Source organism: Bufo gargarizans, chromosome 5 (genome assembly GCF_014858855.1).
Source record: "Bufo gargarizans isolate SCDJY-AF-19 chromosome 5, ASM1485885v1, whole genome shotgun sequence".
NCBI lineage: Eukaryota > Metazoa > Chordata > Amphibia > Anura > Bufonidae > Bufo > Bufo gargarizans.
In genome coordinates this window covers 464,331,897-464,352,231 of record NC_058084.1, presented here as the reverse complement: position 1 = coordinate 464,352,231, position 20,335 = coordinate 464,331,897, and the positions used below count along the sequence as shown (strand labels likewise).

The following is a 20,335-nucleotide window of genomic DNA, read 5'->3' as shown; positions in this document are numbered from 1 at the left end:
GGAAGCTTTCATGAGAGAGGACGGGTCTTGTGGTAATAGTAATGGCTGCTGAGTAGGGTCTAGACTGGGGTATGAGGGGGTTAATGGGAATATCACTTCTGGAGAACATTAGGACACGTCCTGGAGCTAATAATGGGTGGTTCTGTCACATGGTGACCCCACAATCAGCTGGTATTGTCAGAGGAAACATTGGGTTCACCTCCAATAATATTGTTTAATATAAGGGTGTAAATGGTCCTCTAATGTGACAGCGGCTCTCTGCAATGGTTTCTTCTCTGGATAATACAGGGTGGTCTTCATGGGGGATAAGACCTCTCCTATTACCAGTATTTACCCTAGTAGGACAGAAGAAAAGTGGGATCATCCATTGTCTTGTATTTACCTTGATGGTTTTCTGGTGTCGCTGCTGCTGGGCATAGATAAGGATTAATTAGCAAATGCTCTTTATGGCCAAAAAGTGGGAAATTTCATTGCCCAGAACCCCCACCCCTACAGCAGTTCATAAAACACTGATAAATAAAGTCAATTCTACCACCACTAGGGGGAGCTCACTGCATACTGATCTACTATGCAGTTCAATAAGAACTGTATTCGTTCATTTGCAGTGAGCTCCCTCAAGTGATAGCTGTATGTCGACTGAAGAACTATTACTCACATTTTCTTCTCACTGCGTTGTCTCAAGCACCGAAGTGTCCACCACCTGTGTCTTGTTCTAAAGGAAGGATCGAAGAAGATAAAATCAGCTCCATTTAATGTGTGGAGGATGTCACCCAGGATCAGTCTGTAAGGATCTATACACGGATATTGTTCTGTGTCATGTTCTATAGACACTGAATGAGGCAGAGCTCAGAGCAAAAAACTATGTGATCCTTCCCCCCGGGTTCCAGCAGTGTAAATTCAGTCCTATTTGTTCGCTTTACTTACTGGATAGACTCACCACTCGGCCAGTCCAGCTTCATGTATTGTCCCACAGGTCTATAATAGAAAGCACAGCTCTGATATAAATGTATGGGCTCCAATCCAATCAGTATATGTCACAGCAACCAATCAAATTACTGCTCTATTTCTTCTAAAGTCCTTCGGAAAATTTAAGATGTGACCTGATTGGTTGCTCTGCGCGACTGCTCCACTCTTCCTTTTTTCTGTTCTTTATAAATCAGTCAAATTATCGTCTTTACTCACTGCACAAAACTTTACAGTGATATACATACATGGTTGCCCGATATTTCTCCTCCTCATTTTCTTTCTTTTCCCCCTCAATCTGTATCTCCTCTTCCTTGATGTTTATCTCCTCCACCTTCTCAATCTTTATCTTCTTCATGACCTGCTCATTTCTCTCCTTCACCTGTATCTTTATCTCCACCTCCTGCTCCTCAGTGTTCATCTCCTTCACCTTCTCTTCTTTGATGTTTATCTTCTCCATATCCTCCTCCTTGATGTTTATCTCCTCCACCTACTCCTCCTCAATCGTTATCTTCTTCATCAACTCCTCATTTATCTGCTCCTCCTCGATGTTTATCTTCACCTCCTTCTCCTGGATGTTTATCTTCAATGTTTATCTCCAACTCCTGCTCTTCGATGTTTATCTTCTCCTTCAATATCGCCCTCCTCCTGAGTAAACATGAAGTTGAACATCCAGGACATACTCTGTGAGAGAATTTATTATGCGATTTTCTGGCGTAAAAAAGCCACAATTTTACGCTGCTCTCTACCTAGCCAAGTGGACGTGGTTTCCCTCAGCTTTTCATATTTACTATGATTAACAACATAAACTGATGCAAATTATAGCACACATTTACACCAACTCATAACTAGAGCAGATTTGCTTTTCTGTCACACAGACTGCCAAAAGATGCTCCAGATTTATTAGGAGGCCCAGATGTCTTAATAACTTTGGTGCATTTTACACCAGCAACACCAGTTTTAATAAATTCTCCCCTATGTGAGTTGCAGATGTAGAAATGAACATCGTACAGTAATATAGAAAAGAGTAATAGATGTGTCTCATTTACCGGACCCTTCCACAACTTGAGACTTGAGCCTATAACCAGAACTCTCCTTATATATACTCATGTCTTATCTACTTCTCAAGACCTGTCCTCAGATCTTCACTCACTGGTCTCTGCACTCACCCCTTACCTGATCATCAATACCCAACCTATAGCAGACACTGAGGTACCACTTGGAACCGAACCAGAGTTCGGAAAATTGGTTTTTTTACAGTATAAATCAGTTTCTCAAGTTATTATGCGAAGTCTCACGAGACTTCACAAAGTAATAACTTTGGCTCATCGGCGCCAATACATTCTAATACTATACGGAGCGCTCACTCCGTACAGTATTGAAACGAAGTTTTAAGTTTTATGCAAATTGACTTTGGATGTTTAATCTCATCCCTAGTTGTAATATATGTGGTGGCCCCTCACCGCTCGCCACTTTAGAATGCGAAGAGTGGTGAGTAAAACCCCCAAAAAGTGGTAACATTTAGTGTAGCAGCAGCAGAGAGATTGATACATTTCTTCCTTAGGCCTCTTTCGCACGAGCAAGTTTTCCATCCGGATGAAATGCGTGTTGCAAACGCATAGCATCCGAACTGAATCCTGACCCATTCATTTCAATAAGTCTGTGCACATGAGCGTCGTTTTACACGCATCACCTTTGCTTTCAGGAAAAATTGCAGCACGTTCTATATTGTGCATTTTTCTCTCTTGGCTGCATAGAAGTGAATGGGGCGTGCGTGAAGAACGGAAGGTATCTGGATACAACGCGTTTTCACTAATGGTTGCTAGGAGATGTATATTGTTATTCTTCGGTTTCTCTTCACCCATGCCAGCCCTTTTCACCCTCTTTCACACAAGTGATAATCAGTGGCAGATAAGTAGCTGAAAACAGGTCAATTTTTGGGGCGTTTTTAGAACCGTTTCTGGTTGAGGTTTTTCTGCTTCCCTACTAACTTGTATGAAATCCACAAAAAAAGTGTCAGGATCAGAAAGCAAGTGCCAGGATCATCTGCTTTAAAAAAAGACCAGGAACGCATCCAGTGGCGTACATACCAGGGTCGCAGGGGTCGCAGTTGCGACCGGGCCCGGCACTCCAGGGGGCCCGGCCGCCTGTGGACCCCCCCCCAGGCCGCTGGCAGCGCTCCCGCTGTACTCAGATGTAATGGAGCGCTCTGGTGGGGCCCGGCATGAAGTACAGTGGCAATTTCGGGCCCCATCAGAGCGCTCCATGCCACCATTACATGTATAATATGGGGGGTGGGGGGGCCGGAGGGTCAAGTAAGGGGGGGGCACGCACTCACACACACAGGGCCGGCAGTTCCGTTTCTATAGTGAAGCAGGGAAACCTCTCTGCTCCCTGCTTCACTGATCTTCAGAGCTCAGGAGCTCCCCCTGCTGGCCCCAGATCGCGCTGCTGCCTGTCACTGTGGGAGGAGACCTAAAAACCCGGCAAGCTGCCTACTCTCCTCAGGGAAGAAGGTAAGTATGTAAGAATTTTTTTTTCTAATGCTGCAGACTGGGGGCAGAGGGGCAGAGGGGGGGGGATTGATGGGAACAACTAGAGTGAGGGGGCACAAAAGTTGGCATCTCTACTGAGGGGCACCTAATCTGCCATAACTAATTTGAGGGGGCACCTAATGTGGCATAACTACTGTGAGGGGGCACATATGAAGGCATAACTACTGTGACGGGGCATGTAAGGCTACTTTCACACTAGCGTTCGATCGGATCCGTTCTGAACGGATCCGATCATATTAATGCAGAGGGAGGCTCCGTTCAGTACGGATCCGTCTGCATTAATAACTTAGAAAAAATTCTAAGTGTGAAAGCAGCCTGAGCGGATCCGTTCAGACTTTCAATGTAAAGTCAATGGGGGACGGATCCGCTTGAAGATTGAGCCATATGGGCTCATCTTCAAGCGGATCCGTTCCCATTGACTTACATTGTAAGTCTGAACGGATCCGCTCGCCTCCGCACGGCCAGGCGGACAGCTGAACGCTGCAAGCAGCGTTCAGCTGTCCGCCTGTCCGTGCGGAGGCGAGCGGAGCGGAGGCTGAACGCCGCCAGACTGATGCAGTCTGAGCGGATCCGCTCCATTCAGACTGCATCAGGGCTGGACGGAGGCGTTCGGGTCCGCTCGTGAGCTCCTTCAAACGGAGCTCACGAGCGGACCGACGAACGCTAGTGTGAAAGGAGCCTAATCTGGCATAACCAATGTGAGGGGCACATATGTGAGCATATCTAATGTGAGGGGCACATAATCTGGCATAACCACTCTGAGGGGACACATATCTGGGCAAATTTACTTTGAGGGGGCACATAACCGGGCATAAATACTGTGAAGGGGCACATAATCTGGCATTATTACTGTGAGAGGACACGTAATCTGGCATAACCACTCTGAGGGGGCACATATGTGGGCATATTTACTTTGAGGTGGCACATAACTGGGCATAAATACTGTGAGGGGCACATAATCTGGCATTACTACTGTAAGGGGCATATAATCTGGCGTTACTAGGTGAGGGGCACATAGTCTGGCATTAATACTGTGAGGGGGCACATAATCTGGCATTACTACTGTAAGGGGACACATATTTGGCATAACTACTATGAGGGGGCACATATCTGGGCATAATTACTGTGACGGGAACAAAGGTGGGCATAACTACTGTGAGGTCCACAAGGTGGGCATTAGTACCGTGTGGTTGCACTTAGGGGAAATGTCCTAGATTACCCTGCTACACATTGGCATGGCTCAGTCTTACAGGCCAGCTGGTGATTTCACAGGGGCAGTCACCATCCCTTCCTTATGTGATTATTCTTTTTCTCACCACAGGGACCTTGTTCTGGATCCAGCGGACATCACGCCGACGCCAGCGACACCCTGGATGAGGTAGGACCAGATTTTATTAGGACTAGGTCAGTGTAGCCATGCATTGGGCTTAGGGCTCTTTAACACAAGCGGATCCCGTGCGAGGAATCCGCTGCGTAAATGAGAGCCAAGCCCCGTTCCGGACAGCAGAGACACAGAGCATTAACATGACTGATTATGCTCTGTGCCTCTCTGTGATCTCTTTACTACAAAATCACAGAGACATAAAGTTGTCACCGTGATTTTGTAGTAAAAAGATCACAGTCAATCATGTCACTGCTCCGTGTCTCTGCTGTCTAGAATGGGGCTTGGCACTCAGTCACGCCGCGGATTAGCCGCACGGAAAGAGCCCTTAGTAAGAAAATCTGCCGGTTCTTTGAAAAAATGTTTGCACTGTGGCCCATAACACTATAGTTACACCACTGGTAGGGGAGGTAGTGGGGGGGGGGCTAGGAGGCAGGTTGGGGGGGGCGACGGGGAGGGGGCCCCATAGATCAGTTTCGCACCGGGGCCCCATGGATTGTGTGTACGCCACTGAACGCATCCCCTCCATGTGCACGTACACAAGCCCAAGTGCCGACCATAACCTCTATTTGTTATAAAACGTAAAAATAGTCGATCAAGGTGTAAAAGCCTTCAAAACGGGCACAATTTCAGTAATAAATGCAACTAATAAGATTAGACTGTTAAAACTGCTTTTTCCGATTAAAAACAGGCGCAAACACTTTGGTAAATGCGCCTCATTGCATCTGGATGCCTTCCGTTTTTCATGCTGGTCCCATTCATTTCTATGGGGCCAGGGCTGCATGAAAAACACACAACATAGATGCTGCGATGTTACCTGAACGTAGAGACGATGATGCGTGAAAAACGTGCGCAGAGCCACTGAAATGAATAAGTCAGGAATCAGTCCGGATGCAATGTGTTCACTGCACGCATCACATCCGGACGTAAAACTTGCTTTTATGAAACAGGCCATGTATCTTTGTGCTTCCATCTGTCCCCTTCCATAGCGCTGTGGGGGGCAGTGTGGGGGTCCTGCACACATCTCCGTCCTTTGCAGTCCACACTGCTGAGCTGCCATGTGTGGCTGCCGCTTCTCTGTCTGCAGTCCTCTTCCTCCTGTCTGAGTCTCCAGTCACCCCCTCTATCCCCCCCCCCCCCAACACCCTCCAGAGTGACCCCTACGTCTTCACCGGGATACCCCGGCAGACTGGGGGTATGTTTCCGTGGCAAAATCCACAGCAGGAAAATCAGTGGCAGATAAGTAGCTGAAAACAGGTCAATTTTGGGGGCGTTTTTAGAACCGTTTCTGGTTGAGGTTTTTCTGCTTCCCTACTAACTTGTATGAAATCCACAAAAAAATCTGCTTCAAGAAGTAACATGCGGATACGTTCAGTTGGAGGGATTTGGGCACAGGTGTGAGCGCGGATTCAGTGCCGAAAACCTGGCCAAGGGTTCTTGCTGCTCAGCTTTCAAGACCGCACCAAAAATGTACAGATCAGTGCGTGGACCCCTTTGCATTGGGAGCCTGCTTGATGTTTAGGGTACTTTCACACTAGCGTTTTTGCTGGATCCGGCAGGTTTCAGCAAAAACGCTTCCGTTACCGATAATACAGTCATCTGCATCCGTCATGAACGGATCCGGTTGTATTATCTGTAACATACCCAAGACGGATCCGTCATGAACTCCATTGAAAGTCAACGGGGGACAGATCAGTTTTCTATAGTTTCAGAGAAAACGGATCCGTCCCCATTGACTTGCATTGTGTGTCAGGACGGATCCGTCTTGCTCCGCATCCCATGACATATAGAAAACCACAGCCTGCTGCGGTTTGCTCTCCGGTATGAGAACGGAACAGAATGCATTTTGGAGCGCTCCGTTCTGTTCAGTTACGATGATGTTCTTTTATCTGTCGATGTACTGCATCTATCTCATATCTATCTTGCACACAAGCGCAATCCCTTTTTTTCTGCAACTGCGTTCAGTGTGTGCGTTTTTTCTGTCCAGATTGTATCCACATTGTTTGCGTTTTTCATGCTCATGAAGAAAAAACTAAGAATAATAATTGTCGAATACAACTTTCGAATAAGGCTACTTTCACACTAGCGGCAGGACGGATCCGACAGGCTGTTCACCCTGTCGAGATCCGTCCTGCCGCTATTTTGCCAGACCGCCGCTCCGTCCCATTGACTATAATGGGGACGGGCGGAGCTCTGGCGCAGCACAGCGAGAGGCCGCCGGACTAAAAGTACTGCATGTCCGACTTTTTAGTCCGGCGGCCTCTCATCGTGCACTGACGTGCTGCGCCGGAGCTCCGGCGGCGGCACGGCGAAATAGCGGCAGGACGGATCCGACAGAGTGAACAGCCTGTCGGATGTGTCCTGCCGCTAGTGTGAAAGTACCCTAAATATAAGCCAGCCGTGGAGTGGAGTAAATATTAGACTGTTTTTGCACCTACCATATTTTTCGCCCCTAAGACGCCCTTTTTTCCCCCGAAGTGGGGGAAAAAACATCAGTGTGTCTTATGGGGCGAATACTAATAAGCACTTCCATTGTGAAAGCGCTCATTAGTGCCGGAGGACCAGTGACTGCGCACAGCTTGGGGGCGCTCTGTGACCTCACGCTGTGCACGTCGAGTCACAGCGCAGCCAACAGCAGGAGGAAGAAGAGAGTTGGATCCTAGGAGCGGCGGCGTCCGGAGCAGGAGAGGTAAATAGATTTTTTTATTTTATTTGCTCTATATGATCGTGTGAATGGGCCCTTAGGTCAAATGGTCAGCATTGCAACCCTCCCAGCACAGTATCTTGGCTGGGTCGATTCTTGAAACTGATGCTGGTGCGAACAGAGCCTAATAAATGCCGTATTATTATGTCTATGTAGTTATTTCATACGTGTGTATTTCATGTGTTTTTTCATTTAGTTTCAGCTGATGGAACCATGGCTGGTCTGCGGCTCACCTACTACAACCCTCGCCTTTTAAGAACTTTGCTTATTCAGCTACAACAGCAACAACAGGCGGGACTGTTCTGTGATGTCACTCTGCAGGGAGACGGTGAGAAACTCTGAACATTTTATCTACTGTAAAATACACCCTAAATGTAGTCTCACTATCAGAATGTGCTGGTGTTAAAATACAAATTTTGATTCTTGTAAATTATTCAGGTAGCCCAGCAATAAAGTAGTAATAATGCACGCGCCGTGCCTCTGCTTTTGAGTTAGCTTCTGTTTAGTGGTGACATCCGTGAAGTGAACATGAGACAGGAGCACGTCTTAAAGCATGCCCTTCTGGTTTCTCAAAGCATTGTTCCAGCTCTGAAGTGGTCTGGTCGTCCCGGGCCTTGCAGTGCAGCTCCTTCCCCTTTGTTTCTGGTCCACAATGTGCATGTTCCTCAGCGCCGCCGGTCAGTCAGTGGCCTCAGACGTGACTGCTGAGCTACATAGTTCACCGGTGAGGCCATTGACTGGCCTAGCATTGTTGACATGCATGTATGACTTTGTTTTTCATCCTGCATAACGGAAACCAGACGGTTTCGTTATACTTGGTCGTAGACTTCTATTATGATGGATTAAAATGGAATGCCTCTTGAAGGCATTCCATCATGGAATTCCGTTGTAACGGAATCCATAACGGGATTCCTCCACTGCCCGAATGCCGAACCTGTAAAGTTCAGGTTCCCTCATCCCTATTCATATGCCCTTGCAGGATAGGACATAGGTAGCCAAGAACATGTCTCCTACGTCTTTGCTACTGATGACAGGATCTCAGGCTGTATAGCAGCTGGAGATATCAGGTAACAGTCTAAGAGGTCGATGTGCTAGCTGCAGTCCTTTCCGAAACATAGTGTAGCTCAGGGATCAGCAACCGTCGGCAGCACTCCAGCTGTTGTGAAACTACAGAGGTTGCTGATCCCTGCTGTAGCTGTTAGAAGCAAGTCCCAGTGAGAGCTGCATATGCCTGCATGTCTCATTCCTGATCTGATTTCTAAAGCCTGTATCTCTGGTCGTATGGCAGTTAGCACCGCTACACAGCCTGAGATATTACAGGTTAGAGCAACCGCTCGCCCCCTTTAGGGTCCATTCACACGTCAGTTTTTTCTTTCCTGGTCTGTTCAGTTTTTTGCGGAACAGATCAGGACCAGATCTGGACCCATTCATTTTCAATGGGTCCTGGAAAAAATCGGACAGCACAATGTGTGCTGTCCGTTTCCGTTGTTCCGTTCCGCATGTCCGTTTAAATATAAAACATGTCCTATTCTTTTCCGCAAAATTCGGATCCTGGTACAATACAAAGTCAATGGATCCGCAAAAAATGGAAGACATTCGGATGTCATTCCGTATGTCTTCCGTTTTTTGCGGAATCCGTTCCTGGAAACACATAGCAAATTTTATTTTATTTTTTTCAAATTTTTTTCAAAGAAATCCAAACAACTTTATTTGATTATTGAATGTATACATGTTTCCGTTTTTTGCGGATCCGCAAAAAACGGATGACATACGGAAACATTTTCAGGAACAACGGATCCGCAAAAAACGGACCGAAATTTGGATTATAGAAAAATACTGACGTGTGAATGTAGCCTTAGTCAGCTGTGATATCTGCACTAAAAACCGGCCCCCAACTTGAGTCCAATACCAAACCGTGTCAAGACCAGGAGAAAACACCTTCAGCAAAATCATGAGGTTAAGGTCAAATAAGGTAAAAGTCAGATAACCAGCAATTCCGGAGAGTAGTAACAACCCTAGTGATGCAGGATCAAAACAAAACACAAAGAATAAAAATAATTTCAATGATATTGGTGTCTCCACCGTTTATATGAAAGTCTGCCGATGTAAAGAAACAGACCTCCCTCAATCCTTACGATCACCAATTTACCCAAGATTATATAAATGACCTATCTCTCTTGTGTCCGGTGGAATGGTGCTGAAATAAAAGAATGATCCTTCTTCACGTGTCTACTTTCTGTTCTACCTTGTCCCTTACTCTTTCTCTCTTCTTCTTCTATCCAGTTATTTCTCCAGCCCTTTTACTCCTTCTCCCATCTAATGTTATATGTTTCAGATTTTGTTATACCTTACAATTAGGGATGAGCGAATCGACTTGGAACCGAACCCGAGTTCAGGAAAAGGTTTTTAACAGTAGAAATACATTTTTGAAGTTATTCCCCGAAGTCTTGCAAGACTTCGCAAAGTAATAACTTCGGCTCATCTGAGCCAATACATTCTAATACTATACGGAGCGATCGCTCCGTACGGTATTCGCTCCGTACAGTATTCAAACAAAGTTTTATGCAAATCGACTATGACGTTTTATGCAAATCGACTTCGGATGTTTCATCCGAAGTCGATTCGCTCATCACTTCTTACAATGTTTTGTCCATGTACTCCATTATTTTATGTATTGGATTCAACCTAAACCATTGTTTTTACATGCGGTAATGTATCACAGTTTTGCATAAAGGCTGTTTTGGAAAGACTTTCCTAAAATTATTATTATTAACCTCTTCCTTTTACTCCCTGCCTTCCAAAAGTTATAACCTTTTTATTTTTCTGTTCACATAACCATTGTTTATGGGCAGTGAGTATGGACCCATTGTGATAACCAACTGGTTTGACTTGCCTAGTTGGCATTATCCTGGCAATCCCCTGATTTCCAGCATTTAACCCATGTACAGGGATCTAGACTTCGCTGCAGGGGAGCCGCCATGCTGCCAATTATTGGAATATCCCCAGTGTGGTTGGCTGCTAACCTACCATGGTCAGAGACGCTGGTGCAATACACGTAGTCGGGAAACAGGCAGAAGTTTGGCATAAAGACGTCTTAGATTCCTGACTTTCCCTTCATCCTCCCCCTCTTGGTTTCCCAAACTTATTCTACTGCTACCCCCAGTATTGTGCCCACTGTGCTACCCAATGCCTCCAAACACTATACTGCGAAAACAAAAGTGCCATACAGATAGTCCCCGCCATAGTAATAGTGCTCCCATACTGCCCTTAGTAGTAATAGCCCCCCAGTAGCAATACTGCTTCCCAAGAGTGCCCCCATTAATAGCAATGCCTTCTATATTTTGCCCAATAATAATGCCCGAATAATGCCACAGTAGCCCAAGTTGTATTATTGCCACCATTGTGACCCCAGTAGAAATAGTGCCCCTTATAGTGTTTCAAGCAGTAACAAGACCCTCTGTAAGGCACCCCTTTAGAGCCCACAATGGTAATAAACCCCCTATAGTATCCCAAGTTTATTATTCCCTCTGACCCCTGTAGTTATAATGCCCTCCTATAGTGCCAGTATGTGTATAATGCCCCCCTGTAGTGCTCCATATATTATAATCCCCCCTGTAGTGCTTCAGTCTGTATTAGTCCCCTAAAGCTAGGAGGAGCTATATGTTAGTACAAAGAATAGGAGTGGTGATTTGTAGTTAAAATTTAACTTTTAATAGTGATATATAGAATACGGTCCCTATGTATTTAGTTTAGATATAAAATAAGTGATGATAACACACGGGATACACAAATAATAATTTGGTGCAAGGCCGCACCTTACTTATAGAAAGGTTGGTGCACGGCGGCACCTTAAATAACCAGTGGTCCTACCGTTTTTAGGCCAGGGTCCTCTGGTCACTGTCGATGTTCAGATAGCATTCGGTTTGCTACGAAATAAAGCAATTAGGGCTGGGCGGGGGTATTAGTGCATTAGCGGTACCTAGACAGCCCTAGTATATGGGTGCTATCTCGGCCCTAGCATCCTATCCACGGAGCACCCGTTCTAATAAGAACGACCCCGTCCGGAACCTTGCCCTTTTTGCTACTTGGCCCTATTGTGCCCTAGTGTAGCTAATCCCTACATGCATGTTTCGTAAAAACTCGTCAGGGGCATATAGGCAATGGCATAAAGGGGCAATACAATGTAATAACGTATAGTGTTGGTCTTGGTTTAGTAATCAACACAGTTATACTTGGCAATAATTGACACAATTGATACCTGGGAGCGGTAACCTTTAATCCAGGCTCCGCTTATGTATCAGGGCGCCGTTCTTGCCTCATGATATGGAGGCAGTGTTGAGAGGGTAGCCTTTTTGCAGTCAGATCCTTCTCCTGAAGCGCCGCAGTGTGTCCGGAGGCCGTGATGTAGCCTACTTGCCGGACACCGGGCGCTTCTATTTAAACATCATTTGGCCTCAGGAGGAGGCTTGGAGCGCAGCGTGATGACGTCAGTAAAATACTCGACGTGCTCACGCATGCGCTGTCTATGCTGAAAATGAGCAGCACGTATACTGGCGTAGTTAGAAAGAACTACGTCATTCCTCCTGGCCTGGAATTAAGTCATCGGCCCGGGACAGATACTTTCCAGCGGCCAGTGTTTTGTAGGTTGCCTGGTAACCGGGACGCTGTATGGCAACCATTATAGTAGCACCGTCTATAGCAAGTGTGGTGTATCTAAAAGTGGCATTTGTTGCAGTATAGTTAAAATAAAGGTCTTCTGGTCGGTTTGGTCCAGACACGTATGCATGGGCCGCAGTATTTAATCAGCAATTCCTACATGTATTAAGATAATCCTTTCCAGGATCCAGGGCAGTAATTAGCATCCTTGTTGGCCTTTGTTTACTTTTCTAATAAAAAGGTTATTTTTTATCTCGCAAGGATATTTTAGATACACCGCACTTGCTATAGACGGTGCTACTATAATGGTTGCCATACAGCGTCCCGGTTACCAGGCAACCTACAAAACACTGGCCGCTGGAAAGTATCTGTCCCGGGCCGATGACTTAATTCCAGGCCAGGAGGAATGACGTAGTTCTTTCTAACTACGCCAGTATACGTGCTGCTCATTTTCAGCATAGACAGCGCATGCGCGGCAGTGTCGGCAGGCCCGCTGACGTCAACGTGCTGCGCTCCAAGCCTCCGTCTGAGACGCAACAGTGTCCATCTCCCACACTGTCAGCGCATGCGTGAGCACGTCGAGTATTTTACTGACGTCATCACGCTGCGCTCCAAGCCTCCTCCTGAGGCCAAATGATGTTTAAATAGAAGCGCCCGGTGTCCGGCAAGTAGGCTACATCGCGGCCTCCGGACACACTGCGGCGCTTCAGGAGAAGGATCTGACCGCAAAAAGGCTACCCTCTCAACACTGCCTCCATATCATGAGGCAAGAACGGCGCCCTGATACATAAGCGGAGCCTGGATTAAAGGTTACCGCTCCCAGGTATCAATTGTGTCAATTATTGCCAAGTATAACTGTGTTGATTACTAAACCAAGACCAACACTATATGTTATTACATTGTATTGCCCCCTTATGTGTGCCTATATGCCCCTGACGAGTTTTTACGAAACATGCATGTAGGGATTAGCTACACTAGGGCACAATAGGGCCAAGTAGCAAAAAGGGCAAGGTTCCGGACGGGGTCGTTCTTATTAGAACGGGTGCTCCGTGGATAGGATGCTAGGGCCGAGATAGCACCCATATACTAGGGCTGTCTAGGTACCTCTAATGCACTAATACCCCCGCCCAGCCCTAATTGCTTTATTTCGTAGCAAACCGAATGCTATCTGAACATCGACAGTGACCAGAGGACCCTGGCCTAAAAACGGTAGGACCACTGGTTATTTAAGGTGCCGCCGTGCACCAACCTTTCTATAAGTAAGGTGCGGCCTTGCACCAAATTATTATTTGTGTATCCCGTCTGTATTAGTCCCCCCCGTAGTGCCCCCTGAATTATAATCCCCCCCTGTAGTGTTCCAGTCTGTATCAATGCCCACATAGTGCTCCCAGTAATGCCAATATATATATATAAGCATACTCTCCTGTCTCTCGTTCCCTGCCGCCATCTGCGATGCAGGCCACAGGCTCCTTCCAACCTGCGGCCTAATTTGCACGTCCCATCGCCAGTGGTCTTGATGACATCACAGTGACCCTCTGAGGCGGGTCTCAGTCAGACCATGACATGATTATGAACACCTGCATCAGAATGCAGGTGTTAGTGACCATGTCATTGCACCTCCTGAGATCCGGCGAAGGAGGTCTGTTGCTTCAGGCCTAACGGCCTGCTGCCTATGAGGCTGAATGGTGGAGATGGAGGCCATAGGCTCCCATGGCGCGTCGTAAATTGCCAACCTCTCAGTGGCGACTCGCAGAGTGCAGTTAATTGCCTCAAGGGACGCATGCGACTCCTGGCCGCGTGTTTGAGACCCTGCTCTAGAACGTTATAGGCAAAATGTTTTAAGATTTACCCCCTTTTCCACCACCTCTTCTCCCCACGTTAGCTGAACATATTTATTTTTGTATCTATACTAAGTAGGTATAAAATGCGTTAGGTCCATTTTAATGTAGTTATTTTTACATGTTCTTTTTCTCTTTTGTTTTAGGTGAGGGCATCGATGTCCACTCTTGTGTCATTGCAGCATGCAGCCCATATTTGGCTGACCTGCTCACGTCTCCTACTGAAATATCAGAAGTTTCTGATTCCACCAGACGTGTGTTAAAGATTCATGGATTAAAAAGCATTCACCTATTTCCTCTTGTCCAGTACATGTACACCGCAGAGCTGAAGGTTGCACCAGGAGATGTCGGCAGTGTTCTCCAAGCAGCACACAAGTTACAAATCCCAGAAGTGGAGCTCTTGAAGCTGGAAAGAGGAAGGTTAGTAAGGACTGACTCTGGGAGAAGACTAAATAGGAGTTGTCTTGGAACCAAAACTCGTACTCCATATGCAAAGGCTGAAAACCAAGGAACCAAATGTTCAGGCACTCATATTCCGATGAAGCCAACAAGAAACAGCCAAAACAAAATAGACAATGATGTAGACAATGTAAGCATGCAAGGTAATGAAAACACACAGGACACGGAGACAAGCAGCTGCGGGGTGTCAGAGATTGGGTCGAGCGACCTGGGTTGCTTGGAGAATGTTTTAAGCAGTTGCAGTTCAGTGGAGGATTTTGCAGGCGATCATGGTTACCTAGAGAATGTACCAACCAGCCATGATTTGTTGCAGTATGTACATGGTACGCAGAATTCACAAGAGGATGCCCCACCTATCCACAACTCTATAAATGATATTGCAAACAGTCAGGATTTAACAGAGAATGCCTTAATTAGTCAGGATTTCGTGCAAGATTTCATTAGCAACCAGAATTCACCAATTGCAGAAAGCCTTGACTTAATGGAATCTGAACTAAAGGGTTTGTTGGATTATATCCCCGGTAGCCAGGACCTATCAGAGGAAACGGTGAATGTTTCTGGCTTGCACGACAATGTGCCGAGCATCAAGGAATCACCAGAAGATGTGCAGAGTATTGGGGAATTTCTGAAGAATATCCAGAGCAGCGAAGAATTGCTGGACGATATGCAGAATATTGGGAAAGATGCACTGAGCACTGGGGGATTGTCAGAAGAAGCACAGAGCATTGTGGCATTGCCAGAGGATGCGCAGAGCACTGGGGGATTGTCAGAAGAAGCACAGAGCATTGTGGCATTGCCAGAGGATGCGCAGAGCACTGGGGGATTGTCAGAAGAAGCACAGAGCATTGTGGTATTGCCAGAGGATGCGCAGAGAGTTGAAGAATTGCCAGAGACTATGCTAAGAAGCCACGCATTATCGGAGAATCTTCAAGACACACAGGAGAACTTGCTGAAGAGATGTAGGACAATACCTCCGAAGCGAAGCAAAAGCAACTCCGAAGTAATGCTTGACCAAGAGGGAGAATGTTTTTCAGGCCAACAAATAAGACCCCACACAAAATCAAAAACAGGATTGTTAAAAAGAATAAAATTGGACAGAAAAAACAAGGAAATTGCTTTTTGCGGAGAGTTTTTGAAATTCAAATGTCCAGATGTGACGTGCAGTAATATCGACATTTCAGATAAGTCAGAGGACATGTTAGATGACCATAAGTTATTAGGGCAATGTGACAAGCCACGTAGTCATCACCATGGGCATCATCTGAAACACACAGCGGAATTAAAGGACCAACTTTCAGGTGAACATGCTGGACATTTAGTGGGATTGAAAGTAGGTCAATTGAGAACAGAAGACAAAAATGCGTTGATTAAAGATGGACGTGCTAATGAAGCGCCGATCGTTAGCAGTGAAATTACTGATTCACCAGTAAACGATGAGAATGGAAACTATTCTGTGCCCCATACAGTCTTCAAAAGTATAAAAGAGTCCTGGTCAGGTCCAATAATAGAGATGAATACTGGAACTGTGGCCCACAAGGGATTTACATCAAGTGCCCACTGTGGATCTGAATCAAATAGAATTGTAGACCATGAGGGTCCACCATCAAGTACCAACTGTGAATCTGAGACAAGTGGAGCTGTAGTTCACGATGGTTTAATGACCAGAACCTACGATAAATCTGAAACAATTGGAAGTGGAAACCAAGAGGGTCTACCATCAAGTACCCACTGTGAATCTGACACAAGTAGAACTTTAGACCAGGATGGTTTGATGACCAGCACCTACTCTGAATCTGAAACAAGTGGAACTGGGAACCAAGAGGGTCTACCATCAAGTGCCCACTGTAAATCTGAAAGAAATGGAGCTGTAGACCAAGAGAATGTATTAAGTACATCCTGTAAATCCAAAAGAGTTGAAATTGTAGACCATAAATGTTTAACATCAAGCACAAACTATGAATATGAACCGAGTAGAACTGTAGGCCAAGTTGCTTTAACATCAGGTACCTACCATGAATCTGAAAGACGTGGAACTGTAAACCCAGAGGGTGTGCCATCAAGTGCCTACTGTGAATGTGAAACAAATAGAATTGTAGTCCGTGAGATTTTTTCAAATACATACTGTAAATCTGAAAGAGATGGAATTGTAGACCACGACAAGAGTCTAGACGAATTTCAAAAAAGATGCTACATCGACTCCGAAGAGGAGAAAGTGAACATAAAGAGGACCAGTGATGCCCTCAGCTGGGAAGTCAAGCCTTTAAATGTTACATGCCCTAGTAAGGGGAAAGAACACTTCAAAGAGTTGGAGGAACAAGTTGAACAGATAATACATTTCACTACACCTATGTCCCCAGACGTAGATGTGGGTGTATACAGTCCACCCATGTTTATGGAGGAACATTTGTGGCCCGACTTGTCCTCAGAATCAGACATGGAAATTGACGTACTGGAATAAGACTAGGAGCAAAAGCCTCTAAACTAAAGCCTGTGTGGCACATAAAGTGATTGTTCCCCTTTTTTACAGTTCGCAGTGATAAATGCATCAGTATTCTTGGCATTTCGTGTGTGCTCCACATAGTGGTATCCCAGCCATCAACATAACATTACATATCACCACAGTAAGCGCTAGACCTTAGGTCAGTGCGAGTCCAACTGCTGATACCCATGACAAGATCATTGGACCAGTGTTTGAAATGGCAATGTACGCTCTCATCTACTGCTAAGGGCAAGTTCACGTCACCGTTAATTTTTCTGTTCTTGGTGATCCGTCAGGAGAAAAGGAAAAAAAACGGATCCTTAAGTTACAGAGTTATTATAGCCCTCGGTTCTGCTGGCTTCAGAGCTGAAATCTCCCAGCATCCTTTGTTGGCTCAGTGTTTGCACAGAGTTTGCTCTGCTGACCTCATTCATTTATATGTCGGCCACTATAGAAAAATCCACAGTAGGGAAGAACTGACTGTAAGAAATTGTGTGGGGCAAGCTTCTAATGAAGACTAGTCCAAGTGTGAATGGTTACATATGCTCGGTGGCACTCGAAGGTGGAGATACACATTAGATGTAGATTTACTGAAGTGATGTTACACATAATCACTTATTGATGCATGTTATAGTTATTTGGAGTGATAGGTAGGTAGGTATGTTAGACAGGTAAGGTTCAAGAGGTTTTCTGGGTGTTTAACATTGATGACCTATTTTAAGGATAGTCATCAATATCTGATCAGTCTGACTTACAGGCACCCCGGCATATGGGCCAGTCGTCACGTCAGCTCAGTTGCAATGAATGGCGCCGAGCTGCAATACCAAGCACAGCCACTATCCAATGGACGGCGCTGTGCTTGTAATGTTACGAGGAGGCAACAGCATTCACTGGAGCAGCGTGACCCCTTCAAACAGCTGATCAGAGAGGGTGCCAGGTGTCGGGCCCCCATTAATTAGATACTGATGACCTATCCTGAGTACAGGTTAGCAATGTTAAACACCTGGAAACCCTCTTTAAGGTTCTACGTAATTATCTAGCAAGCAATGGCCATTTTTCCGTTTTTGATTTATGATATTTAGTTCAAATCTTCCTGCGTGCCCTTATGTGGAGGGAGGATAGTCTGCATAATACCCCTCTGTAGTGCTGCTGATGATGCTGTCTTCGCTGCTGCGCTGGCAGGTGTTCTTCTGCCCAGGTCGCGATGTGTTCCTGAGTATACGGTATATGCAGCTGAACAGGAAGACTCGGGACCTGAGCAGCCGGCAGTGTTGGGCGCGGCAGAGATGGCGGCACCAGCAGCGCTACGGAGGGGTAAGTATTGAACAAACTGTGTTCTCCACAGATTGGCACAGAGGAAGGTTTCCATTAAAGCCCAGAGAACCTCTTTAAAGGGGACTTCCGGGATTTTAATATTGATGACCTGTCCTCAGGATAGATCATCAATATCAGATCGGCAGGGACCCAACACCTGTGCCAGCGCTGCCTTCCCTTCCTTGTTTACCGTTGCGCCGTCGACATTGCAGCGGTGAGCAGTGTAATTACAAGCCGTCCTATTCCCTTCAATGGGGCGGCTCGTTCTTATATACTTGAATAGGAAGGAGCTGCCCCATAGAAGTGAATGGGACGGCGTCTTGTAATTACACTGCTCACCGTTGCAATGTCGATGGAGAGCAGGCAAACAAGGAAGGGAAGGCTGCGCTTACACGGAGCGTGGCCTTCTCTTCAACCAGCTGATCGGCGGGGGTGCCAGGTGTCAGACCCTCACCGATCTGATATTGATGACCTATCCAATGTTAAAATCACGGACAGACCCCTTTAAGATACTTTCAGAGTTTTTGTTTCCTTTCTTGTAAAGTATAGCAGGAGTGTGAATTACAAATGGCAAACCTTAAACTGTATGAATCAGGTAATTATACACTTTATAAGTTGAACTGTGCGACATGGTCATACTTGACCCCAAGGAGGGCTCGCAATTTTCGTTTTCTATACATCCACTGTATTTGTATTTTACATTCTCAGTTCCTGTTACAGTTCATTAAAATTCTTATTACAGTAATGTTTTAGTCCCACATGGTGTGAGTTGTGTGTCCCTTTCACATTACCAGTAAGCACTGGGAGCTAGAAGTGGTTCACTCATGTTGTATAATGTCTGTATTGGGTATACAGGTGTCTTCCTTGATCCTCATCCTGATCCTGAATTGTCACAGTGCACTTTCAAATTTAAACTTACTTTAGGCCTCTTGCGAGGCTGAGCCATGGATGACCCACGCCCCTTTTTGAATAGGAGATGTCCCTTTTGATTTTGATGGGATTTTTAAGGTGGCCATGCACTTTCTCCTGGCATGAGACTTCATTGGTGCGGCTGATGATGTTTACCTGCTAGGAGGAAGCCGATCAAACCAACATGGCCCGTTTTAAAACAGTCAACTGTTCCTGCTGTGGCCACATCCCGAGGTGACTATTCCACAGATCCACAGCTCTTGTGGTGAAGAAGCTTTGTCACCTCTGGAGACTGAACTTTTACTTCTCCAGACGAAGCCAGTGCCTCCTTGTCTTTTGAGGGGATTTTACTCAGAACATGTTTTCACCATATTTTATGTACGGGCCATTTATATAGATAAATTATATTCCACCTTCTCAAAACTAAAGGAATTAATTTAATCCATTCTCATAAGACTCCACTGCCCCTTATCAGTTTAGTTGCTCTTCTTTGTACTTTTCCCAGCTCCAGGGCATCCTTTCTATGAACTGAGATGCCCTGGATGATGATATTCCAGATGATGCCACACCAATGCTTTGTAAAGTGGTAGTATTAAATCCCTGCCCCCATAATCTATGCCCCTTTTAGTACATGGCCATATTCTGCTGGCCTTAGAAGCAGCTGCTGGATATTGTGCTGTTATTTAATCTATGATCTACAAGGACACCCAAACCCTTCTCTATAAGTGACTCTCCCAGTGTTACATCCCCTAGGACAGTGGTGGGCAACCTTTTTTTTCAACTGAGCCAAATATCGCCAAAACCACGATTGAAATTTATTTCGAGAGCCACATTTTTAAAACCTAAAATATTGCGTCAACAGTACCAGTGAGGACTATTAGGGCTCATGCACACGACTGTGTGCCCGCCGTTGCCATATTGCAGGCCGCATACGGCGGGTCCGCAATACACGGGCACTGGCCGTGTGCAGCCCGCATCAAGGACCCATTCACTTCAATGGGTCCAGGATCCGGGATATGAGTGCTACAGTGTGCTTCCGTGGTGCTTCTGGCTGTGCCTACGCCCCGCAAAAAAGTA

General features: G+C 45.9%; 1 protein-coding gene across 1 annotated transcript in view; it reads left to right on the top strand.

Moving 5' to 3' along the window:
- Nucleotides 1-18,480, top strand: part of BTBD18 (BTB domain containing 18) — a 48,182-nt gene extending 29,702 nt beyond the window's left edge. Inside the window, exons 2-3 of the mRNA XM_044295707.1 lie at nucleotides 7,800-7,931; nucleotides 14,244-18,480. Of these exons, the coding sequence (XP_044151642.1) occupies nucleotides 7,817-7,931; nucleotides 14,244-17,014 (2,886 nt within the window). The 5' untranslated portion in view covers nucleotides 7,800-7,816 and the 3' untranslated portion in view covers nucleotides 17,015-18,480. The remainder of the gene's footprint in view (nucleotides 1-7,799; nucleotides 7,932-14,243) is intronic.
- Nucleotides 18,481-20,335: the final 1,855 nt, after the last annotated feature.